We start from the raw sequence: 22125 nt of genomic DNA on the forward strand, positions 1-22125 counted from the left end.
AACAGGTGACAAGTAATCGTTTCTCAATAGCCAAGGGTCCAGCGTAGAAGAAGGGTACCAAACTACAGGTGTGTCCTTAATATCAGTTAGCATAAAAAAGTATGAGACGTGGAGTATGTATGCAGCAAGAGAGGGGAGTGGAGAATGAGCTAACAATTCATTCTTCATTACCAGAGAATTTGGACAGGGGCGACTCTGTGTCAGCAGGGGCAGTGGCATTGTCAGAATGTACCATTATTTGTCTGCTGACATGCAAAGCAGCGCTGCCAGAAGATTTAAGGTTTGGCGGCTTCGTCCAGCTTTGCTCTGCGATCACTTTTTTCCCACTCGCTACCGTTCTTCATCATCAACATGAATGGGGTGAAAGAGTGCAGCTTGAGTAGGTAACAACAAATTTGGTCTCCTGCTTTCCTACAAGCTATTACAGAGGATGGCCAGTAAATCAGCTGTGACCCTTCCCACCTCATCTGGCTGGACTCGGGCCAGAGTTATTCTCTCCTCTCTGCTTGTGGCGAGCTAATTTAATGCCTCCAAGCACAGCGGATTCATTATTGACACATACGGAGCTCGGAGAGAATTCAGCATGGAGGAGAGGTGAGAGTGGACACATTATCAACCGCAAAGTTAGTCTCTGTGTGACCTGCTGGTCAGCAGCTGACCCCAGTAAACCCTCAGTTATGCTAGCCTCTTCCCATGAACTTGCTCGACGATGTGAGAATTGATGCTAAGAGCTGATGGCGGTGTCCGCATCGTAGGAGGTCTTCCACCTCACCACGCCTTCGCCGAAACCAAGCTCGGAGAGGTAAGAGGGCGTGTGCGGCATCGATAATGTGCCCTATTTATCTTGTGCATTATAACATCTGGGAAACTTCTCTAAAAACAAAAGGCGAGCACTGAGGGCTGCCATTCTGCCTTTACCTTCAGAAATCCACCAAAAGCATTTGTCCCTTCGAAATGGATAACGGACAGGCCACAAATCATTCAGGACAACAGGACCAAGGGTTTCTATGTGTGTGTGTGCGTGTGTGTCCCTGGCATTTAACTCCTCTGCTGGCCCATTCTGCAGAGCCCTGCAGGACAAATTGCCCTGCATGGTTGTCTTTGAGAAGCAGTGCAGCGCGCAGAGAAAGGGACAGGCCTGAAACACAGAGAACAGGCCTATAAAAATTCATCACTTTGACCCCCATGACCTTCTTTTATTCAGGGGGCTACACATGCACAAGCACACACCACCCATCTGAGCTCTTAAGACAGAACTATTTGGAAGTTTTCTCCAATGATTCTCAGTAAAGTTTCCAACAAACAAAACCGCAGCAACTTAAACAAGACATCCTGAAGAAGAGAAATTCCCCAAAGCTCCTGATCTCTGCTTCCAGTTCTCCAGCATATGCTCCCAACAAGCAGCAGACACAAAGGCCAAGGAAAAGCTTTCTCTGCAAAAAAAAAGGCCACCAGATGCTTCTTTGTGGCCATTCTTCTGTGTAAAAACAGTGGCAGTAAAAAGAGGGTTGGCTCTCCTGAGGCATATTAGTCCCAAGCAAGAAGAGGACATTGTCCCAGGCAAGGTTCCTGACACATTACTGCCACCTGTACAAAGAAAACCTAATGAGAGATTTAATCTGAGAAACCTCCCGTGCCACTTTAAGTCAGCACTTTGAAAACCAACCGCGGCAGATGTCTGCTAGACTGTTTAACACACAGGCTTTTCCTAAACTCTCAATGAGGCTGGACGGGTTTATATTGTCCAGCAGCCATATGGTTAAATGTTTGCTGCATTTGTTTCCAAATTTGTAAATCTTGTTTTCTTTTTAACACCTCAGGTATACAGGTGAGCTTTTATCCAGTAACTGAGAAAACAAATACACAGACAAAACTGCACCCAATCTAGAGCTAGAAAACCTAAAGTAGGAAATATAAATAATTTATAGGCTTTCTGCTTTTAGATACTGAAAGCTGAATAGACCAGATTTCTTTCTTGGGGGGGGGAAAAATCTTTTAAAAAGACGTGTGGTTTTCTTATTGGCAGTAAAGAAAAAGGATGTACATTGGATTTGCAGGTTCACTTATTCTGACTTTTTTGTCGAATATATCTGAAATATTTGAAAGAGAATGTAGCTTGGGAAGATAAAATACCTACTTGGCAGACTATTGGCTGATACTTGCAAACCAGCCAGAGCACCAATCATTTTCCTTGGTGTTGATTGGGTGCACCAGTAGGAGTGGAGCTAAGGAAAACTTTAGATGTTAGCTTCAGGTAGTGCTAAGTCAATTTCCACAGTGATTATTAATACATATCAAAAGTAAATTTGGGGTTTGAACAATTAAACTAAGCAGTTATAGGTGTTTTTATAGGGGATCTTAAGTAATCATAGTTTTCAGGTATTTGCAGATGGGTTCACTGTAGTGAGTGCACAGATGATTTTGCTACAAAAATCTTCTGTGCAAGAAAGCTAGGTGAGCCCAATGGAAATAATGGGGAGGACGGAGTTTGGCTCTGGTAATTAAGAGGTCAAATACTGCAAAAAGTCCAACTTTTTTATTGTTTAAAAAATCCATTAACCGGAAGAATTCCCACTACAAAAGCTTGGACCAAAACCATAAACTTGTTTTATGAGTTGAATAAAATCCAGAAGGTCAGAACTAAAGCACCTGCAGCACATTTTTTATTATATGCATCACTGTCCTTAAGAAAAATAAAAATTGGAATCAAATTATCAAACTTCAGAGGTACTGGGAGCTTTTAAATTACTTTGTAAGGTTTCGGTTTGCTAGGTCACCAAACTCCTTTATACCCACTGGATAAAAACACAAAAGCGTTCACTTTATGAAGCCTAACTGGAGCTGGAGACTGCTATCTCTATTTTCCGCCTGGATGATCATTGAGTTATGCACTTATTCATCAGCTTGATCGTCCAAATGTCACACTTTGCTTTTTGGCAACTTTCTACTGCCTTTTAAAAACATATTTCTTAACTTCTGACATAAAAGTGAATTGAATTATCTTGAGGCTGCATAAATGATGATATAATACTTTTAAATATAGCCAAGAGCAGGGTCATTGATGATAAAATAAACACATGCTAAGCACCTGAAAACACTGCACACTCATTTAATTTACTTTTTCAGCTGCACCTCTAAGTGTTAATCAATTAAAGGACACATACAGCGAGGCAATCTGTTGCTGCTGAGTCAATTACAGAACATCGAAGAGCCAATCTGTGATTAGCGATGGTCCAATAAGCATGGGAGTATGCTGAGTTTATTATGCTGGCATTCAATACATTTATTTCTTTTTGCCTCAAAAAAGACAAACCTTTGTTGGTGCAGTACAAATATCAAAGAGGAGGATTTATTATGTAACAGGATCATATTATTGTTATTAAAAGATTTTCTTGTAATTATTTTTTTTTATTGAGAATGTACAGGAGAGATGACGGGCTTCATTTTCAGGGAGGGGAAGCTCAAAAACCCTCCTTCCACACAGAGAACATCGATTCACTCTGAGTAGCAGCCTTTAATTTGTTTACACCATTTCATCCAAATAATGTTTGTCCACCAGGGTGAGAGAGAGAGGTGTAATTCAGCCCAGGAGAGTGTTGGGGGATGCTAGGCGACCAACTAGTGGGTGGGCTTTGTGATACATTTTACCAATTTTTCATGCCCATCCCTCTTGATGTGACCCCACTCAGGGCCCTTTATGCCCCTGACAGCTCTGCGCAGGAAAACATGCTGCCGCTGTGATAGCATGAAATCGGGAACAAAGACCCCCGTGGAGAGGAGAAGGGGGCCGCCGGGGCGCTCTGTGCTCCGGACCCGCCTGGCTCTGGACACAAACAGATGTTGGGCCGGCCCCAGCTCTCACTGGCCACCCCCCCACCCGCCACAGGAGGAGGCCCTTCTCGGAGAAATGAACCCATTCGGCATTGTTTAGGCCTCCTCTAAGACAAAACCCGCAGCCACTCCTTCTGAAAGGGCCCGGCGGCGTGGTCGGCGCAGATAAATCACACCATGAGACCCATGAATTCTCAATGCGGCCCTTAATAGGCCCTCTTAAATATGATGGGATATTTGCGCGCGAGTGTGAATGGGGCCTGGCGACTGTTAATGTCAGTGGGCAGAGGAGTTTAAAAGGCAGCGTTGCCAACAGCGGGTTTACAGCGGCGCTACAATGAGCCATTCTGGAGGAACATCACTCTGCTGCTGACTGTTTGGACTCATGTTTAAATCTAACTTCCTTTAACAGAATCTGCAACTTTTCTTATCTGATCCTGAACTTAGAAATGATTTAAAGCAACAGAAAACAAAAAAGTCAAAACAGAATAAAAATCTACTCATAAATAAGAACATTAAAGCTATGAGAGCCATATCCAGCTTTTCTCAACAGTCCGAACAACCCATGTCTGATCTATTCCCAACAAAAAAATCTGATCTAAATTGGATTTGTAGTTAAACAGTTTTCAAATTGTCTGCAGTCTGAATGACCGTGTCACACTTCATCCGACTTTTACGTCATTGACGCGAGTCATATTTCTGCACCAAAAAAAGCCAGACATTGTAATTCTGCACGTAAACAAAGGTTGAAAATTGTAATTATGAACTTATGAAAGAAGTCTGTCAGTGAAGCGCATCAAATCACAATCCCACCACTCTCGGCTCTGACGACACATCAAAACAGACTTCTCTTCAAAAGTTGCAGTCAAAATGCAATTTATATTAATAGTGCTTTCTTTTTATTAGTTTCCTTCATCTTGTTATGATTTTGTGACAATATTGTTGTCTCCGATTGCTAAATAACTTTAAAATCGATCCACGAACGAGTCCATTCGCTATTACTTTCGGAAACCGAGCGCTGCTGTGTGACATCAACGTTCTTCTCCTGCTGGTCGTTTTGGGATTGTGAACCATTCACATAGACGTCTGACTGTGGTTGAAGTGAATTAGTGGTATGAACAATCAAACAAAAAAGATACATAAATACATAAATTAAAAAAAATTGAGCATCAAGATCTGTGATTGTTTAAACGTCCTGATATGCTGCTTCTCAAAAGTAATTACAATCTTTAAACTTTTTCATATTTCGTCACACTGCAACTACAAACTTTAATGTAACTTATTAGGATTTCAAATTATGGACCATCTTCTTATCAACTTTCACGAACTCCACAGCATAATACTACCAACACTGTGCTTCACCATGAGGAAAATATCTCCAGGCTGATGTGCTAAGATGGTTTTCTACAGACCAGATTCTTGCGTTGTTTGCAATTGCTTCAAGATACAGGAGGTAAAAGAGTAAAATGTGGGGTAAATATAAATGCTTGACACATTTTTGATATTTTTATTTGTAAAGGAAATTTAATGCCCTGATTCGTCTACTTTCTAATTCACAGTTGAATGTAATTTGTGTTGTTCTTTCAAGGTTGTGGTTGCAACGAAATGTAAAAACTTTCAACGAGCTTAAATGCTTGTGAAAGACAGTAGAAACTTGATACTTTGGCTGTACATTATCACAATGATTGGATGATTAAAATGCCAGAATTAATGATGCATGCAGTGAATGTTTGTGCACGAAACCCCCCCCCGTCTCCCTGGGGACAACGTGTGTTATCCGAGCAGCCACTCCATCCTTCAAAACAGAACAATTACCGTGCTCTGCTCTACAAAGGCTGAGGACTGCATTAGTCAAAAATAGACTGACATCATACAAGTCGGACACTATGTACCAGGCACAAAGGCATCCCTATCCTTCACAGTTTATGCCACATTTCATCTGCAGTAAATAAGAGCGTCACTGTTAGCTGACGCTGGCCCTTCCCATTCACTTCAAAGATCGAGTCAAACTGAATATTAAAAAGCAAAAGAAACACAAATATGATGATTAATACAGAACCTGCTTTGTTCAGAAAAAAATGACTGAGAAGATAAAGAGAAACAAGATTATTTCAAATTTGATCCGATATTTTTTTTTTACGTGATTAGATTTGAGATATTAGTGTTGGCACAAAAACACATTTATTTAACTTTACAGACAGCAGAACACAAAATCTGAATTAAATATGTATTATTTTAAATTATTATAAAAAGTTTGGACCTCCAAACAAATGTTTTAAGAACTTTTTTGCAACACTGATAAACTGTTGTTTTCCACCATTGTTTTAAATGAATGGAAACTATGACATAATTAGCAACACTTTAGAAGCTACAAAAGCAAGATTTCATATACATATAATATATGAATTTATACTTTTCGATCAAATGTATTGTAACTAAACAATACATTAGTTACAATACTAATGTAGTAAGCAATACATACTGTATGTAATCCTGGTAGTCCTTGTAAGAACTTTAGAACTGGGCGATGTGCTCCATCTTCCTGGTTTTGGTCAGAATGCCAGCAGCAGCATTCAGGATCAGCTGCAGCTATCTGGTTGACTTGTTAAGACACTTTTGCAATAATCAATGCAGCCAAATATATATGCATGGATGAGTTTCTCTAGACCTCGCAGGAAAATTAGTCCTGTAATCCTGGAAATGTTCTTCAGGTGAAAGATGGCCGACTTTGTAGCTGTCTTTATATGACTCTGAATGACTTTCAGGCCTGATCAGTAGTTTGTTGTGCTGACTCTGGATTGTTCCTCTTCAGGCCCAAAGACAATAACTTCAGTTTTGTTTACTAGGACTAGTAAAAACAAACCTAGCTGGGGTCTGCAGCAGCCGTGAAGGACTGAGGGGTAACTCGGGTTATGTCCCTGACTGGGACCAACCCGTGAGGCCAACGTTGCCTCACCCCGCTGGTGCCAGGCTCTGCGCTCATCCTTGGCTTGGTTTGTCACGCTGTCCCACCGTTGGCACGGTGTTCCAAGCTGCCAGTCACAGTTGCCCCCCTCCCTTCCAGGCACACAATGGCAATAGCATGACTGGCGCCGGGCTCAAATGGCCTGTTGTTAATGAGCAGCGCCAACAGAAGCCACTGCTTGTTCTTCATTTGCCAGCGTTTTAATTATATGGACAGCGCTTCCATCAAAGCCGCATCGCTCAAGTTACGCCCTCATTGCTGAACTCTCTTTCCTCTGTGTCTCCAGAGCTGTATTCATTAGCAGAGTAAGCAAACAGAGAGAAGAGAGAGAGAGAGAACAGGGGCTGTTGTCTAGAGAGAATAGTCTCCTTCTATATCCAGATGGGTTATCAGTGGGATAATAGGCCCTTATTGTGATAGATTGGACTCCTCTTGCCAGATAAAATGTCTGCATTGTATTGTGAGGAAATATCATCACAGGCATCACCTGGGAGGCTAATAAATAGGCATGGATAAAGGCTAATAATTCTGCTTCGACTTGCCGCAAACAGATGAGGTGTAATGCTCCAGCACAATTAAGACGATGTTAGGAGGGTTGGGTTTCACAGCAAACTATATTGATTTAGTAGGTCAGGCATTATACGCAAAGGATTTTGTCAATACAGTTTGGCCGAGCAATGAAATACTCAAATACAGCCCTGCTAGGCGTTCTCCAGTAAGTGTTTATACATAAAACTGTCCCATTTATTGAAATGTGCTTCCCTTTTTAGCTAAATCACAACAAAGTTGGCATATTTATTCCTTTATATACATCTGTGCGAGTGTATCTGGGAGCAGCTACGGAGAGTCCCCGGTGTCAGGGGTTCCAGAGTACAGAGACCCAATCAGTGCTGGCCCGATGGCTAATGGATGGATGGCCCCCAAAATTAATTAGCCTGACTAATGTAGTGTACACTTAATTACACCGACTGCCTTTTGATTTATAGCCGGCCAGATCCGGCAGCGCACACACATGCGAGCCGCGGTCGGCCAGAATAAGAGGGGGGAGGGATTGTTTTGCATTTATAAATTTATTTAGCAAGTTTAGGTTCAGCAGCCAGGACAGCGGCCATAGACGAACTGATGAAGTGCTGGTGGTTTCGGCTTGGGGCTGAAGGTAACAAGCATGGGGTAACATTTTCCCCCATCATTTATTTTAACCCCTTCATCCATGAATTATGATAACCTCACTCAGCCTTGTTTTCCCAATTATCTTTAGAATTTTTTAACCACGTTAAACAATAATTTTTCACATTTTCACACCGTATTTTACTTTCTTCGAACCTTTCTTTCTTATGAGACTTGCTTGTCAGATGAAAATAACCTTGAAACAGATACCAAATATATTTTTTAATTCACGTAAGCATTTCTGTCAATTTTTTTTTTAATTGGTCTGATATAAACTTTTAATCTTAAACGTTGCGTTTTTATTCACTGTAAGCAGAAAAGACTCACAGCCAGAAGAAGAAGTGGCTAGAAAACATCAGTTTGTGTTAAACTCTCAGCTGGTTGAGGCAGAAGGCTGCTTTTACTGAGCTCTGGCTTTTTTCCCCTGTCGCCACATGCTTGCTCTGGAGGAGAGATTGCTGCAAAGTAAATAACTCAATGCAACTGGACTTCCTTAAATGAATCACATTTTACCAGCTATCACCTTAAACTGCATTTTACTGCTCTGTATAATCACTAAGAATAAATTGAAACTGACATTTCTTAGTTCAGTCTTTGCAGATTTCTTCATATATATAGAATATTTCAAAGCAAAAGCAGCTAGGGAAGCTGAAATACTTTGTTGTAATAATACGTAAAAAACAGCCAATCCAGGAGAGCCATTCATTTTTCTTGGTGCTGATTGGCTGTGGAGTGGAAGTAAGGAAGACTGAAAAAATTAGTTTTGCAGTACAGCTAAGATGGTTTCCACTGTGTGTATTAATGCATACTAAGGCACAAGTGATTTATTAAGTTGGCAGTTTTAGGCTATTTTAGAGTCGGACTCTAGAAATCGTAGATTACAGTAGATTCCTATTCGTCAAACAGGAATCTGTCTTGACGAATAGATTGATTTGATTTTATATTTCTGTCAATTAACTGGATCTGTTTTCCTATTAAAGGCCCTTGAGATTACGTTTGTTGTAAATTACTGCTACGTAGACTGAATCTGCTTTTAAACAGTTAAAAGCAATGCATGACCGAGTTAAGCTGAAACATGACATTCATGCTAACCCGTATCTAATCCTTACACTAAAACGGCTTGCTTTTATCCGTCCTGACATTGTCATGTGTGTGTGTGTGTGTGTGTGTTGGTGTGTGTGTGGGCGTGGGTGTGTGTGTGTGTGTGTGTGTGTGTGCTCTGCGGTGAGAAAATGAATGATCTATCACAGTGGTCTGTCATTACAAGGCATCTTACAGCATTCATTTTCAGCAGGGATAGTTGAGGGCCCCACCTTTAATTTCATGCTGCTCAAGCGAGAGAAAGGACACAGGACAAAGGAAAGGAGATTGATGCCCGCTCCGGCCCCTCCCCCCGCTCCGGCCTCCACCTGCACTTCCTGCTGATGCCGACAGAGGGATGCTAATCCAGTAAGTGAGAGGCCAGCTGAGCCTAATGAAATCTGCCCAACAGATCAGCCTCAATTAAAACAGCCCCGCACCATGTCCGGGCGACAGTAGATCAAGTCGGCAATTAACCCCTCCCGCTGGCCTCTATCAATCCTTATATTGGAGCAAGCCGGCCAGCAGCACACAATCTCTGCAGATATTAAATTTACATTCTATTAAGTTTAATTAGGAGGGATTTTAAATATACTGGGAATTTGGGCACAGGGCCCCGAGTCTGTCATCGACGCGGCTGATTCATGGCCACATCGAGGGAGGGGGGGGTACATGCACATACCAACACTCTCCCTGAAACACATACTGCTGTAATTTCTTGCCTGAAGCATAGAAAGCCAAGAACAAAATGTGTATTTGTGTATAAATGTGTCAACAACAGTTATAAGATCTGGTTTACTGGCTGAGAGTCTGAACTGCGAAAGCAACTTGTGATTTAAATTTGCATTTCATTTAGGTTTGCAGGTGTTGCTCCACAGCGCTCTTAAGGTCCCACAACAGCATTTAAAACTTGGGAATACAGAGAACTGCATGTTCATGTCAGTGACTGCAAGGCTGCAGAGCAAACCCGAATCATGAACCCTCCACTCTGCAAAAACACACAAATATTTTGGTCTAATTTCTGGTGCAAATATCTTGGTACACTTGAAATAACTTACAAGTAACTTTTCAGCAAGATACAGGAACTTTTTTTACGTCTGTAATTCCTCAAAATTGATTTAAAAAAGATCCACAGGCAGATTATTTCACCTATAACATGGGAAAAATTTCTCATGAGTTAATGTGCCAGTGGAACTAGAATTTTTTCTTCAAGATGAAGAAATTATTGACTTAAAATAATCTCCTGAATACTGCAGAACAGTAACGTTTAAGTTTGTTTAGTTTTATTGCAAGTGTACCAAGATATTTGCACAAGAAAGTAGACCAAAACTACTTGGCAAGATTATGTGTTTTTTGCAGTTCACTTCCATGCTTCACATTTGATATTAGGTGTTTGTGCTGACTTGCTGAGTTGAATTGCCCACAAACATGTTGCTGAATATTAGGGCCAAAAATCTCTACTTCAGTCTCATTTGTTTAAAGGAAGCTGTTTCAAAGGACGTGGATTTAATTCAGATGACAGTCGTAAAACTAAAGTTGTGCTTTTTCTAACTTTCTTCTTCTACTACTCTTGAGTTTGCATTATGTGCTGTTATTTTTTATTTTTTACTGTTAATAGATTTTCTGATTGATTGAAATCCCAGAGCAGTGAATGCTAACAATTAATCTACTTTGTTTCATTGGGTAGAAACTTTTTAAGCCAATTTGAATAATTAACTGAGCTTAATGCACTATTTGATCATTAGGATCAATAGGAATGATGACATTTGTTGTGAATTGGGGCTATATAAATAAACTGAACTGAACTGAAATTGAATTGCAGCCATTGTCCTTTTCTAAAAAAAACCCACCTTCCTCACAAACCATACTTATTAAGTCTTTTTCTGTTATTTCATGAACTTTTAACTTTTAAGACTCAAAATAAGACTTGAAGACAAGCACAAAAGTGTTATGTTATTGCTGCACATTGTAATCCCAACCTTAATGACTAAAAATGCAACCAATTCAGGAAAAGTAGTCACTAGATTTATTTTTAAATGAATACTGCTTAGTAAAGAGAGATGCTTTAACATTTTGATGTGGAGTTTACAGGACAGAGTAAATGGCTCTAAAATTGATCAAACAGACAAATAAAGCTAAAGCAGATTTTCAATATTGGATTTTCTTTGATAAAAGGGCAAAATAACTCCTTTCTGTGGAGAAAATGAGCTATAAAAGAAATTAAAACTGTGACTTCTGAGCAAATTAAGCTAAAAAAAAAACACAAACTAGTGAAACTCGCAGCTTTAGAACTGATTTGTTTTTTAAAGAGTCTTAAATGGAGGGTTAAGTACATCTCAGAACCCACATCCTTTGTGTTTGTCTTCATTTGTGCAAACATCTATAATAAGCAATGGTTTATAAAAGAACTACAATAAATAAAACCAGTATCAGAAACATCTGACTTCTTTTTGCTTACGTCTTTACTCCAGCAACAATGACTGGCTTAATTTTGGCTCAAATAGGACAATTTAATAAGACTTTAAAGCACATGAGTAGGTGCTCTGCAGAGCATCCCAGATTCACACTATATGTTCAAAAGATATCCTTTGTGATTTCTTGTTTTAATCAGCAGCGGTGCAGAGCGTGATCAAGCCGATGCATGATAAGACCCATGGGAGAGGAAAGAGGAGGCCGGTGGGGTCTGGACCACCTCCAGGCTGCTCAACCCCAGCATTAGTCTCCACGTGGCTGTGTCTTTTGTCTGCCAGTCAAAGGCCTGCTGAATGGGGGTCAATTGAAACCAATTCCCGCTGTCGGACACAATTAATGGGGTTGCCTGGGCTGGACGGGAGGGGGGCAGCGGCTGCAGGTCTGTGGTTACTGATCCCGGCGCACAAGCATGTCGGGAATTTGCCACCTGGAATTTGTCTCCTGACAATAACAACCCCGCAGCCTTTCACATCCAGCTCCTTTTCAGTGATAGACCCAAACATTTCCCTGAGCCATCAGTCGTCTCTTAATGCAGGAGAGATGGGGACTGGATAATGGTTGTGCAAAGTGGAGCCATCCACAATAAACCAAAGTTAGAGGAGAATAGAAAAAGTATAATCATCCTGGCTTTTCAATTTTGCTCCTGTAGGTACATCTCAATATCACTAAAATATAGATTTATTTTACCTAAAAATCATAACTACATTGATTGCACACAATTATATACTATAGTTGGTTAGCCCTGTTAATTGTGGTGACTGTGTTTTATTCATGCAAATAAAACATTCAGCTTCTCAAAAACCTGCAATTTTGCATAAAAACTTTTTTTAAATTAAAGAACTATGTCCAACACAATCATGAGGAAAACTGTGCACTTGACACCGAAACCCTTCACAAGAAGGAAGAACCACAAAATGTAATTGATAAAGAAGTGGGCTGTTAAAGTCTTGTATCCAAGCACATCACTGAAACGTTGAGAGGACGGAAAAAATTGTACAAAAAAGGTACACAAACACATCACTGCCCACAGTCAACACAACAGACTACCAAGACATTTTATGGTGCATTTTATGTCCGGTTCGTTTGTGGAGACGTGTAATCAAAATTTGACGCAGACCAAAAAAGCAGATTCTGGTCCGCCTAAAACTCTCGGTATCAGATCGACGTAAACTCTGGCGAGGTTCGAATGTATGTGAACACCAAGCGGACTGGAGACTGCTCCAAAAGCAGAAAGTGGACTATTTGCAAAGCATCCTGGGTAAATGGAACCAAAACAAACGCGAGAGTCTAGTGCTAGCGGGAAAAATGGCTTGTTGTTTATTTTAACAAAGACAAAAAAGAAATCTTACAACCGCTAAAATTTCAAAGCACTCCATTTTTGTTTGCATTTTGTAGAGAAGGAGGTTGTGTTCAGTGTCTTCTTCAGAGGTCTTTATGTTGTTTCCTTTTGTGGTTCTTGGTTCAGCGCCACTACAGGCGAGGTGAGGAATTGGTTTTCAAAGAGTTTGGTTGGTTCGATCCCGAGCAGTGTGAAAGCGAACTGCACCAAATGTACCTGGTACTTGCTGCATTGATGCAGTAATTCATACAAAATAAACACTGACCAAATATCTATACATACATTACTTTTATTTAACATTGTTAATTTTCTGTAAAAGAATTTGTGGTTTTATTACCTTAAAACATCAATCATCAACAGTTATAAGATACAACTACTGTAATTATTTATATATTCAGTGTATGTGAATTTCACTTCTTGAATTGATTTACTGAAATACATTTACTTTTTGATTATTTTCCAACTGAGTAAGATGCAGCTATATTTTACTGCCTTTTAATGATTCCAGACTGAGATACAAAGACAATAAAGCAATAAAAAAGGACTGCCCGACACCGAGAAAGAGAGGCCAACCTCCCCGTGTCTGAATCAATCTGCAGATAAGTATGGCGGATCGATCCACCAGCAGCCCATCTACAGCTAAGCACTTCAGTGGATGTGCACTAATTGTCCTGTTGACATTAATTGTCATTAAAGGGCTTAGAACGGCCTCTGAGCTGTGAGTTACATCCTGCGGAGAGGTTCCAGCCCATTTGTTTATCAGTGACATCACAGCTCTCTTGGCCGCTAACACTCGGGTTGCAGCTCGGATCAGATGGGCCGATCCCAGTGTGGGTTTATGAGGCTTCTGAACGGATGACATCATCAGCTGTTGTCCTCCAATCCACTGCCAGAGTGGAAAACTGACTGTCCAAAGGAACTTTACCTTGTTCTCAGTGTTTCCTAGTTACAGTTCTTTTGTTTTGACTTTTTAAAAAATGAAATATTTCAGTAAAAGGATGAGCTAGACAATACCAAACTGTATACAATAGTTCAATATTTAAGGATTTATATATTGCCTAGTTTAAAAAATCCCATTCTGACTTGTTTAATGACCTTTTTTAAGCTTGTGTTGATTGTAATTAATCATCAGTTGGGTGTTATTCCTCCCTTGGACTGCTATTTATAGATACTGCCCACTGTGAACAATCCACAGGAAAGGAAGTTTTGGAGTTGTTCTGACCCAGCCATGAAGCCATCACAGGTTGGTCTTCATCAAACTTACTAAACTTCTTACTTCCTCAATTTTTTTTCTTCCAAGAAATCAACTTTGATGACACAATATTCACTTACTACCCAGAGTCTTCATCATTGGTGATGAAGAAATCACCAATGATGAAAAATCATCATTAGTGAAGAAGACATGATATCTTTCCATTTTCATGATGTTACACCTTTTTTGTTGTTTACACACAACCTAATTTGGAGCCCTGAGGAACATGTTTCCCAAGGCTTCTTCTGACTGGTTGTGATGACTCCTAAACTGGAAGTTGCTGTGATCTGTCGTCTGGTTAGGTGAGTTGCAAAAGTTTTGACCAAACAAGTCTAATCAACATTTTGCAATTTGGTTTGTGTCTTGAGTTTTTGTTTATGACGTCTCATAATCAGTCAAATGCAGGGGTGGGCAACTCCAGGCCTCGAGGGCTGGTCTCATGCAACTTTAGATGTATCTCTACTTCAACACACCTGATTCAAATAATGAGGTCATTAGCAGGACTCTGTAGAACTTGACTGCACTTAGGAGGTGATTCAGCTGTTGGATTCAAGTGTGTTTGATCAGGGAGATATCTAAGAGTTGCAGGACACCGGCCCTCGAGGACCAGTGTAACCCTAACCCCTGGTCAAATGGATGTCTGTCTGAGTATGAGACTGACTTATACCTACCTCTCTTAGTTTAGTATGCAATTCTCACACAGTTCTGTAAATTTTATTCCCATTCGTTGCTTCCCATTTCAAAGTAAGGAACCAAAAACATTCCAGGCTCTACCATCTAAGCTCAAACAGAAGCTGATTTTCCTGTTGCTTAAGCCTTTTAGCCTGTTAAAATGCCCAATTAGGATTTAAAAAAAGGAAAATAAAGTAGTTAGCTAGAATATCATGTTTTACTTTTGTTTTTTGTGTGTGTTTCCTTTTACTTAATTCATTTACTCATAGAGATGTCAGAAATATTTAATTTCAACTTTTCCAGGAAGTTTTTTTAACCAAAGGTAAATAAATCCTAATCTTAGGAGTACAGAGTTGCAAAATGCCTAATTAAATTTGTAATGGAAGTTTTAAAAAATGAGAAGGAAAGATTGCAGGATAAAACAATGCTTTCTTTTCAGCTTATTTCATCCAGAACTAGACATACAAATATTTCAGTGTCTAGTGATTGAATTTGACTCCAACTTTCAAGGTCATGATTTGATTCAGAAATTATTTTTAATTCAGAAACAAATTTTTCCTATTCAAATAGTCTAAATATTTTTGTCTGAATTACGTGACAAAAATCTGTTTGTGCATACAATCCTGTAGCTTAAGTTACCAGAACTAAATTAGTTTACCTGCCAGGCTTTTTCTAAAGTAAAAAAAATATTATTCAAAATATAATTTTTCAGTTTTGTTGCAACCTGAATTAAGCAGACCAAAATCGATTCAGAATTGCCAGGACTACGAATTGAGATTCTCCATAGAACAGATTTTCCTTCTGCACCTCCATCCAGAAACCATAAAAATAGCTGTTTTTGTAGATTTTAAAGTTGTGAACCCGGCATCTTTTATCCTAGTGAGCCCTGATAAGATATCAGCATAATAATGTCAGTGTGGCAACCTAAATGTGTGCCGGGTGACATGTAACTGCAGACTCCTAATACTGAATAGTCTCAGTGTTTTTCCCATCTGCAGGAGCAGAGAGCGTTCTTGCATTTATTATCTCCAAAGCAACACATGTTCATATGACCAGCAGGTCCATGTAATCCGATTACAATCCCAAAATCCAATATTCTGCACTAACTCCGAGGCGATGAATCAATGACCCCGGATGGAGCGGAAAACACGTGAACGAGGAACGCCTCGGTCAGTCGGTCATCCCCTAGTGCAGTGGTTCCCAAAGTGTGGGGCGCGCCCCCTAGCGGGGGTGCAGTGCCATTGCATGGGGGGTGCGGGAAGCGGTACGGATGAATGGAAAAAAAACCCCCAAAAATAAACAATTACACAAAAGTGTTTCACTGTAAAGATGGTTTGTAGTTTGTTTTGTTGCAACCTGAAGTGTGAAATAAACTTCAGAGGAGTTTGAAAACAAAATATGTGTATAGGTTTATGTTTGGTTGAAAAATGTGTGTGCCCAGTTGATTATTTTTCTTTTTGGAGGGGATTTTATTGTAATCCATATGCAGGCCCAGAAAATCTTTGGGAACCACTGCCCTAGTGGGCAGATGACAAACTACAGAAAGCTTCCTCTTCTGTGCCTCAGAGTGAAGTGTTTCCTAAGTCATTTAAGCATTTGATTCCTCCATTTAGGGAGCTTCTTGCTCCTCTGAATGGGGGTTCTAGTTGAAGTCCACACCTTCACCAGTCCCGCTGATTCCAGGACCATTGTGGCGGAAAAGAGTGTCTCTCCCACTCTGTTATCATTGGACATATTGCTGTCTGCGGTGGGCTTTTATGACCTGTCCCACCCCCCGCCATCTACTCCTGGACAATGCAGACTAACTGCACTGCTTCAGTTCTCAGTGGCCTCATTTGCAACGAGAGGAGAAGAGAGACGAGGAGGAGTAAATGGCACCATAACATAACAATACACTTGGAGACTGAGTTGGCAAACACAGATGGGGCAGCAACAGTGAGGTGTTTAATGACTCATAACTCTGAGCTGACCGCGCACAACTAAAACCACTTTTACTATATTGCAGTTGCCCTTTAATACATGCAAATGCTCTACATCAACATGGAGTTGGCAGCGTTTGCTGTTGCCGTTAAAACACGCATGTATCACAAAAAGGACACTAACCTCAAATAATGGCCTGGCGTCCAACCTGAAGTTAAAGTCCCCGAAGAGGAAAAATGGCAGCTTCTTGTGCCGCTCGTCTGAGATCCTGCAAAAAAATCCAGCAACAAATCAATCGAAAGAAATGCTCTTAGAAAAAACTGAACAAGTAAAGTAACTTCACAGCCATCAGGATTAATTGTTGGAGACTTTTAATTGGAGGGGGATTTAGATCATGAGGGTTACAGCACCACCTGGTGGACTCAACAACTTCCTTTAAGGGGTTAGTGTTTTTTTACATGTTTATTCTAAAGATGTCTTACTATCTTTAAAAAGATTTGCTGCTTGCTGCTTTTATTACAAAAATCACAGGACAGTGATGTTAAGTGTCCTCCACTCATATTGGTACACTGTAAAAAAAAAACAAAAAAACAAATCCTTTAATGCGAAAGCAGAATTAAAAAAATAATAAATAAAATCTAAGTACAAAACTCAAAATTTGACTTTGAGAGATGTTATTTAGTGAAGAAAAAAAATCACGTAGTTGTTTTTCCTTTTACAGAATCACTAGTACCACAACTAAAATTGGAAGTGTAATTTTTAATTTTTTATTCTGTTCCCACTTGGTGGAAACAAAGACACAATCAAAACTCTACCTACAATAGAATCAGTTTTAAATCAATTCAAAAAAGAAAATTGACAGAGCAAAACATCAAAAAATGTTTCATGTTGTTTCCATCTCTTTGTTAACAAGGACGAAATAATCAGAAGAAACAGAGGAAACATTAACATGTAGCAATGTTTAACCGAAAAATGAGGAATTTTGCTGAAATAAGAATAAAAGTAAAGTAACATTTTCAAACTTTACATATTTCATCATTCACTTTAAATTAGATACACATTTTCTGGCATTATTCTCCCATTTCTCCCAACAGCTACAAATTAACCATGGTCACCTCATTCCATTCGCAAAGCATTTTTAATGAACAATGTAGTTATTGTTTTATTTTTATAAACAAATCTGAGAGTTGATTTGTGTTTCTCCATCATTTAACGTGGAAAAGGCGAGGAAACATCTTCAGAAGTCAGGAAATGACAGGAAAATAGCTCATCACCTCAACTTGCCAACATCTACAGTTAGGAAAATTATTAACATTAACAAACTTCAAGGAGATTCAGACAGGAAAATGGAAAAAAAAAAAAAAAAGGCAAACCAGAGGCGCCTGACTCCAGTCCAAAAGAGCAACATTGAGATGCAACAAACTGGAATCAAATAAAGAAGAAGGGATGAGTCAGAAAAGTTATAAGAGAAATGGAGCTGGAGGTAAAAGCTCACTGCAGCAAAGAACAACATCCTGGGCGTCACCATAACAACCAGTTGACTCTATCTAGAGGCAAATTAGCTGTTTATAAAGTGACGTAATGGTGATTGCTAAACTCTTCAAAAAATGTGTGCCGATCAAGCAGATCAGGTTGATGTGGAGACTAACAGGAACTGGAAAGCATGGTGGAGGACCAATGATGCTGTGGGCCTCTTTATATTTCAAAACCTGAACAGCATTATGAACCATCTGAAATACGAGGACATGTTTTACAAAAATCTAATGCCCTCTGTCAGAAACGGTTTGTCATTGGGTCTTTTGACATTGTGATGATCACAGACATGAAGCTGAATTAGCAAAGAAATGGTCAAAAAGACAGAAAATTAATATTCTTCCATGGTAACCTCAGTCTTCACAGCTAATTCATCTCAGAATAATCTAACATTTCAAAATGTTACAGAAAATATAATGCGTGTAATACTGACTGAAGAGGGATGAACACGTTCTGACACCAGAGGGGTCTTTAACTGTGGCGTTACTAGAAATATTTAGAACTGAATATAACATTTTTCTGCACTTATTAAATAAATAAAATCAAAGTTGGAATTTTTTCACATTTTTTGATGTGGTAATATGAGATTAAGCTACTGCAATAAAAAACTAAACATTTATTTCAATGCATTTTATAAATGATTACCAAGAGTCAAACCACATATGATAATCCCACGGGGTTTTTTGTGTAATTTCCTGCATGTTTATAGCTCTTTTTTGTCTGAAGGAGAATCAAAACTTATTAATTATCCTATAAAGAACTCAAAATCTTGAGGAAAGAAACAAATTATTCTCTCATTAAGATTGAGATTAAACCCCACGTCTGTGTAATTTTATTCAGATAATCTAGTTCTGAAACAGCTCAGGGGTCTTCTTGTTCTGCAACAAGGTCCTTCATCCTCTGGGATTTGTCTGCGGTACATTTCCCATCCATGCAAGGCGTCTGAGTGATCACGCAGGACAGTTCATTAGCAGCTGACGCTAAATTAATAATCCTCCATAAGTTGTTTTGAACGACAGAAAATTCACTTTCCTGAGCTGATCAAAGGGATGGCGAACTAACACGACTCCGTTCGGGTCGGCTCTAATGCTCGGAATAGCAAAACAAAAACGCTGAGAATTTAGTTTTAAGGAATTATCATCTTATCAAGTTTTCCCCTGCCTTTAATGTTATTACATTTGGGATTCTGTTATATTATATTATCATTTCTGTTTCAAGCCAAACACATGATATTACATTGTTGGAAGAGCTTGGAGTTCCACTTATATAACATTTTAAAGAAGCAGATTTCATTTTAATATTTGAGTACGTCAGAAGATTCCCAGTGCATACATCTTCCTCTTGATCCATGCAACTTCATCACAGTGCCAGCATCCCAGCGCTTTAAAAATACATAATAAAATTAAAAAATGCACCTAAGCGACATATAATGAACTCCTATGCCTCATCGCCTACTTAAAAGTGGCTCTTCTACTGAGCAGAGATTGGAAATTAAGGTGGATGTAGTGCTCGCTCTTGTTTAATTAATGAGTCAGGATGCTTGGCTCACTATCTCTGCTAATCGTGCGAATAAATCTCGCCGTTGACTTCCCAGGCGCAGATAACAATATATTTATGAGGCCGTAAAGAGAGGAGAAAGCCTTTCACGGCGGTAGGTCTCAGTCTGGCCGGCTGTCGTAAAGCCCGCCTGCTTCTTCTGCGACGGGGGCGGCGAGGAGGTGCGAAAAGGTTTCACAGAAAAAGAAAAAAAAAAAAAACTCTTTCAGTTTGATATTGCATCGGATTAAACAGAATTTGGTTCATTTTCTTTTTTATTTCCTTTAAGCAGTTCAATAAAAACTGAGAAAACTTTATTTAGTCCATTCTGGTTGAGTGTGGCTGATGTAACTTTGTTTTAAATACATTTTAATTTTGTTTATTCAGTTTAGGTTGTTGTAGTTTCATATCAAACTTTACAAGACAAAGAAGCTCGATTTATCTCCAATTATATAAAAACATAAAACCAAATCAATCAGCAATATGATCATTTAGATTCAGTTAAATAAAGTTTAGTGAATCTCTTTATTAGTTTGTTTTAGATTTTTATCTAGTTACTTTTTTTGTTTACTTAGTCATTATTTGTTTTAGCAATTTCCTCATTTACATATTCTTTCTTTAATTATATTTACCGGTACTTATTAAATTTTCTATTCATTCAATCATTTATTTATTCAAATGTTTTATTTATTTACATCACATTATGTATAATTTGTTTCTGATTTACTTATCTATTTATTGATGTAGACACTTATTTTTTCTTCAATAAATTATGTGCATTTTAATAGGTGGCTTATTGGGTACAAATCAACAACTTTACAACACTTAACTCTGCAACACTAATAATTTTTGAAACTAATTCAGTTTCATCTTTATACATATTTTAAAGGGGGGTCAATTTTATTTATTTATTTTTATTATTTATTTATTTTTTACAAATTTGAAGTAATAGTTTTACTAACTGATATTATATTGATTGTTTATTTCTGTTTTAGAAAATAATGGGGTTGTTTTTTTGTTAGCATTTTTGCTTCAACTTTCAAAATCAGGATTACTTGGAATTCAAAAATAATTCCAAACATCAGTCAAAAATGAAAATACTAAATAAAAAATACCAATAGTTATTATTTTACAGTCAACACCTTCATGATTCATCAGCCTTCATGAGTCCAGAGAGTGAGGTAAAACATTTTCTGAAACCACGACATTAAAACCTACTGACTCAGAATACTCTATAACCACAGTAATACTGAGGGATTGTGAGTGTTTGTGTGTCCTGCAGCTCATTAATTAACTCGGATTGGTGTCATTTACGACACGACATGCTGGTGCTAAGAGACTGAGCTGTATAGAAACACTTTATCCAGCCAAGCCAAGTAGAGGGCAGTAACACGGCTAATAAGACGTTTGTATAACTGTGGGAACTCAAACACGCCTCGGGTGAGAAGAGAGTTTTATCTGATCCTTTAAAAATAGAGCAAAAAGTCTGAATTTGTCTATTGAGACCAGGAGTGGAAAAGGAAAGACCGATAAGTAAACGGGTCAAGGAAGGAATCAGCCATAAGTGAATGTTTCTCCACAGCTTGCGTTCTTTCTCTCTCTAACAGGCATGTCTAATACCCGCAGGCTGGCTGTTTTGTCTGCGGCTGCGAGGTTTCAGCCACAGGTCAGAAGGTAACACTCTGTTTACACGATCATTTCCTAAAGCACTCATGGTGACCCACCGCTGTGAAAGTTGACTTTTTTCCTTGGCCATTGAGGAGGATCGAAGAATTGCAACATTAGCTACAGCTACTAGGCATGAAAGGAGCCTGGAGGTGGGGGGTCCAGAGCTAAGGGGTGCCACCCATCCAAACCCCCCTCCCAATTTGCTGACCCTCACCCTTGGTGGGGCCCCTCCATTAGCCTCATCATCATAGTCCATTCAGGCAAACTGTACCAGTGTCAGTGACATTTCCCCACAAAGACACACTCCTTTGCTCAGTCTATAAACATGCTTTCTCCGGGCCAATTCATCGCACGGTGACACCCATGAAAGAGCCTCTTCACAGGGGCCGGTTCTCACTGGGGCCCGGGTTGGGGCCTTCCACAGGCCTTCCGAAGGGCCACACAAAGATAAGGGTCAGACGTTAATTTATTACATGGCCCAGAACCTTGCTCCCAGGCTCCTTTAACCACCACCACAAAAGCAACCAGTGCATATTCTCTCTTTCTGATTCTAATTTTCTCTAACATGCAAACAAACTATCATTAAAATAAATAAACATGCATTTAATATTTAAAAATGATAATTTCAGACTTTACTATTACCCTTGTTTATGACATATAAATCTCCTTGAACTTGTCAATTCCCTGTTC

General features: G+C 39.2%; 1 protein-coding gene across 2 annotated transcripts in view; it reads right to left on the reverse strand.

Annotated features, from left to right (window-relative positions):
- inpp5a (inositol polyphosphate-5-phosphatase A) overlaps nucleotides 1-22125 on the reverse strand; it is a 170930-nt gene that overhangs the window by 39151 nt on the left and 109654 nt on the right. For both annotated transcript variants that reach the window (XM_032552962.1, XM_032552961.1), the window contains exon 9: nucleotides 16882-16966. In XM_032552962.1, the coding sequence (XP_032408853.1) occupies nucleotides 16882-16966 (85 nt within the window). The remainder of the gene's footprint in view (nucleotides 1-16881; nucleotides 16967-22125) is intronic.

Source organism: Xiphophorus hellerii, chromosome 22 (genome assembly GCF_003331165.1).
Source record: "Xiphophorus hellerii strain 12219 chromosome 22, Xiphophorus_hellerii-4.1, whole genome shotgun sequence".
Classification (NCBI taxonomy): Eukaryota; Metazoa; Chordata; class Actinopteri; order Cyprinodontiformes; family Poeciliidae; genus Xiphophorus; species Xiphophorus hellerii.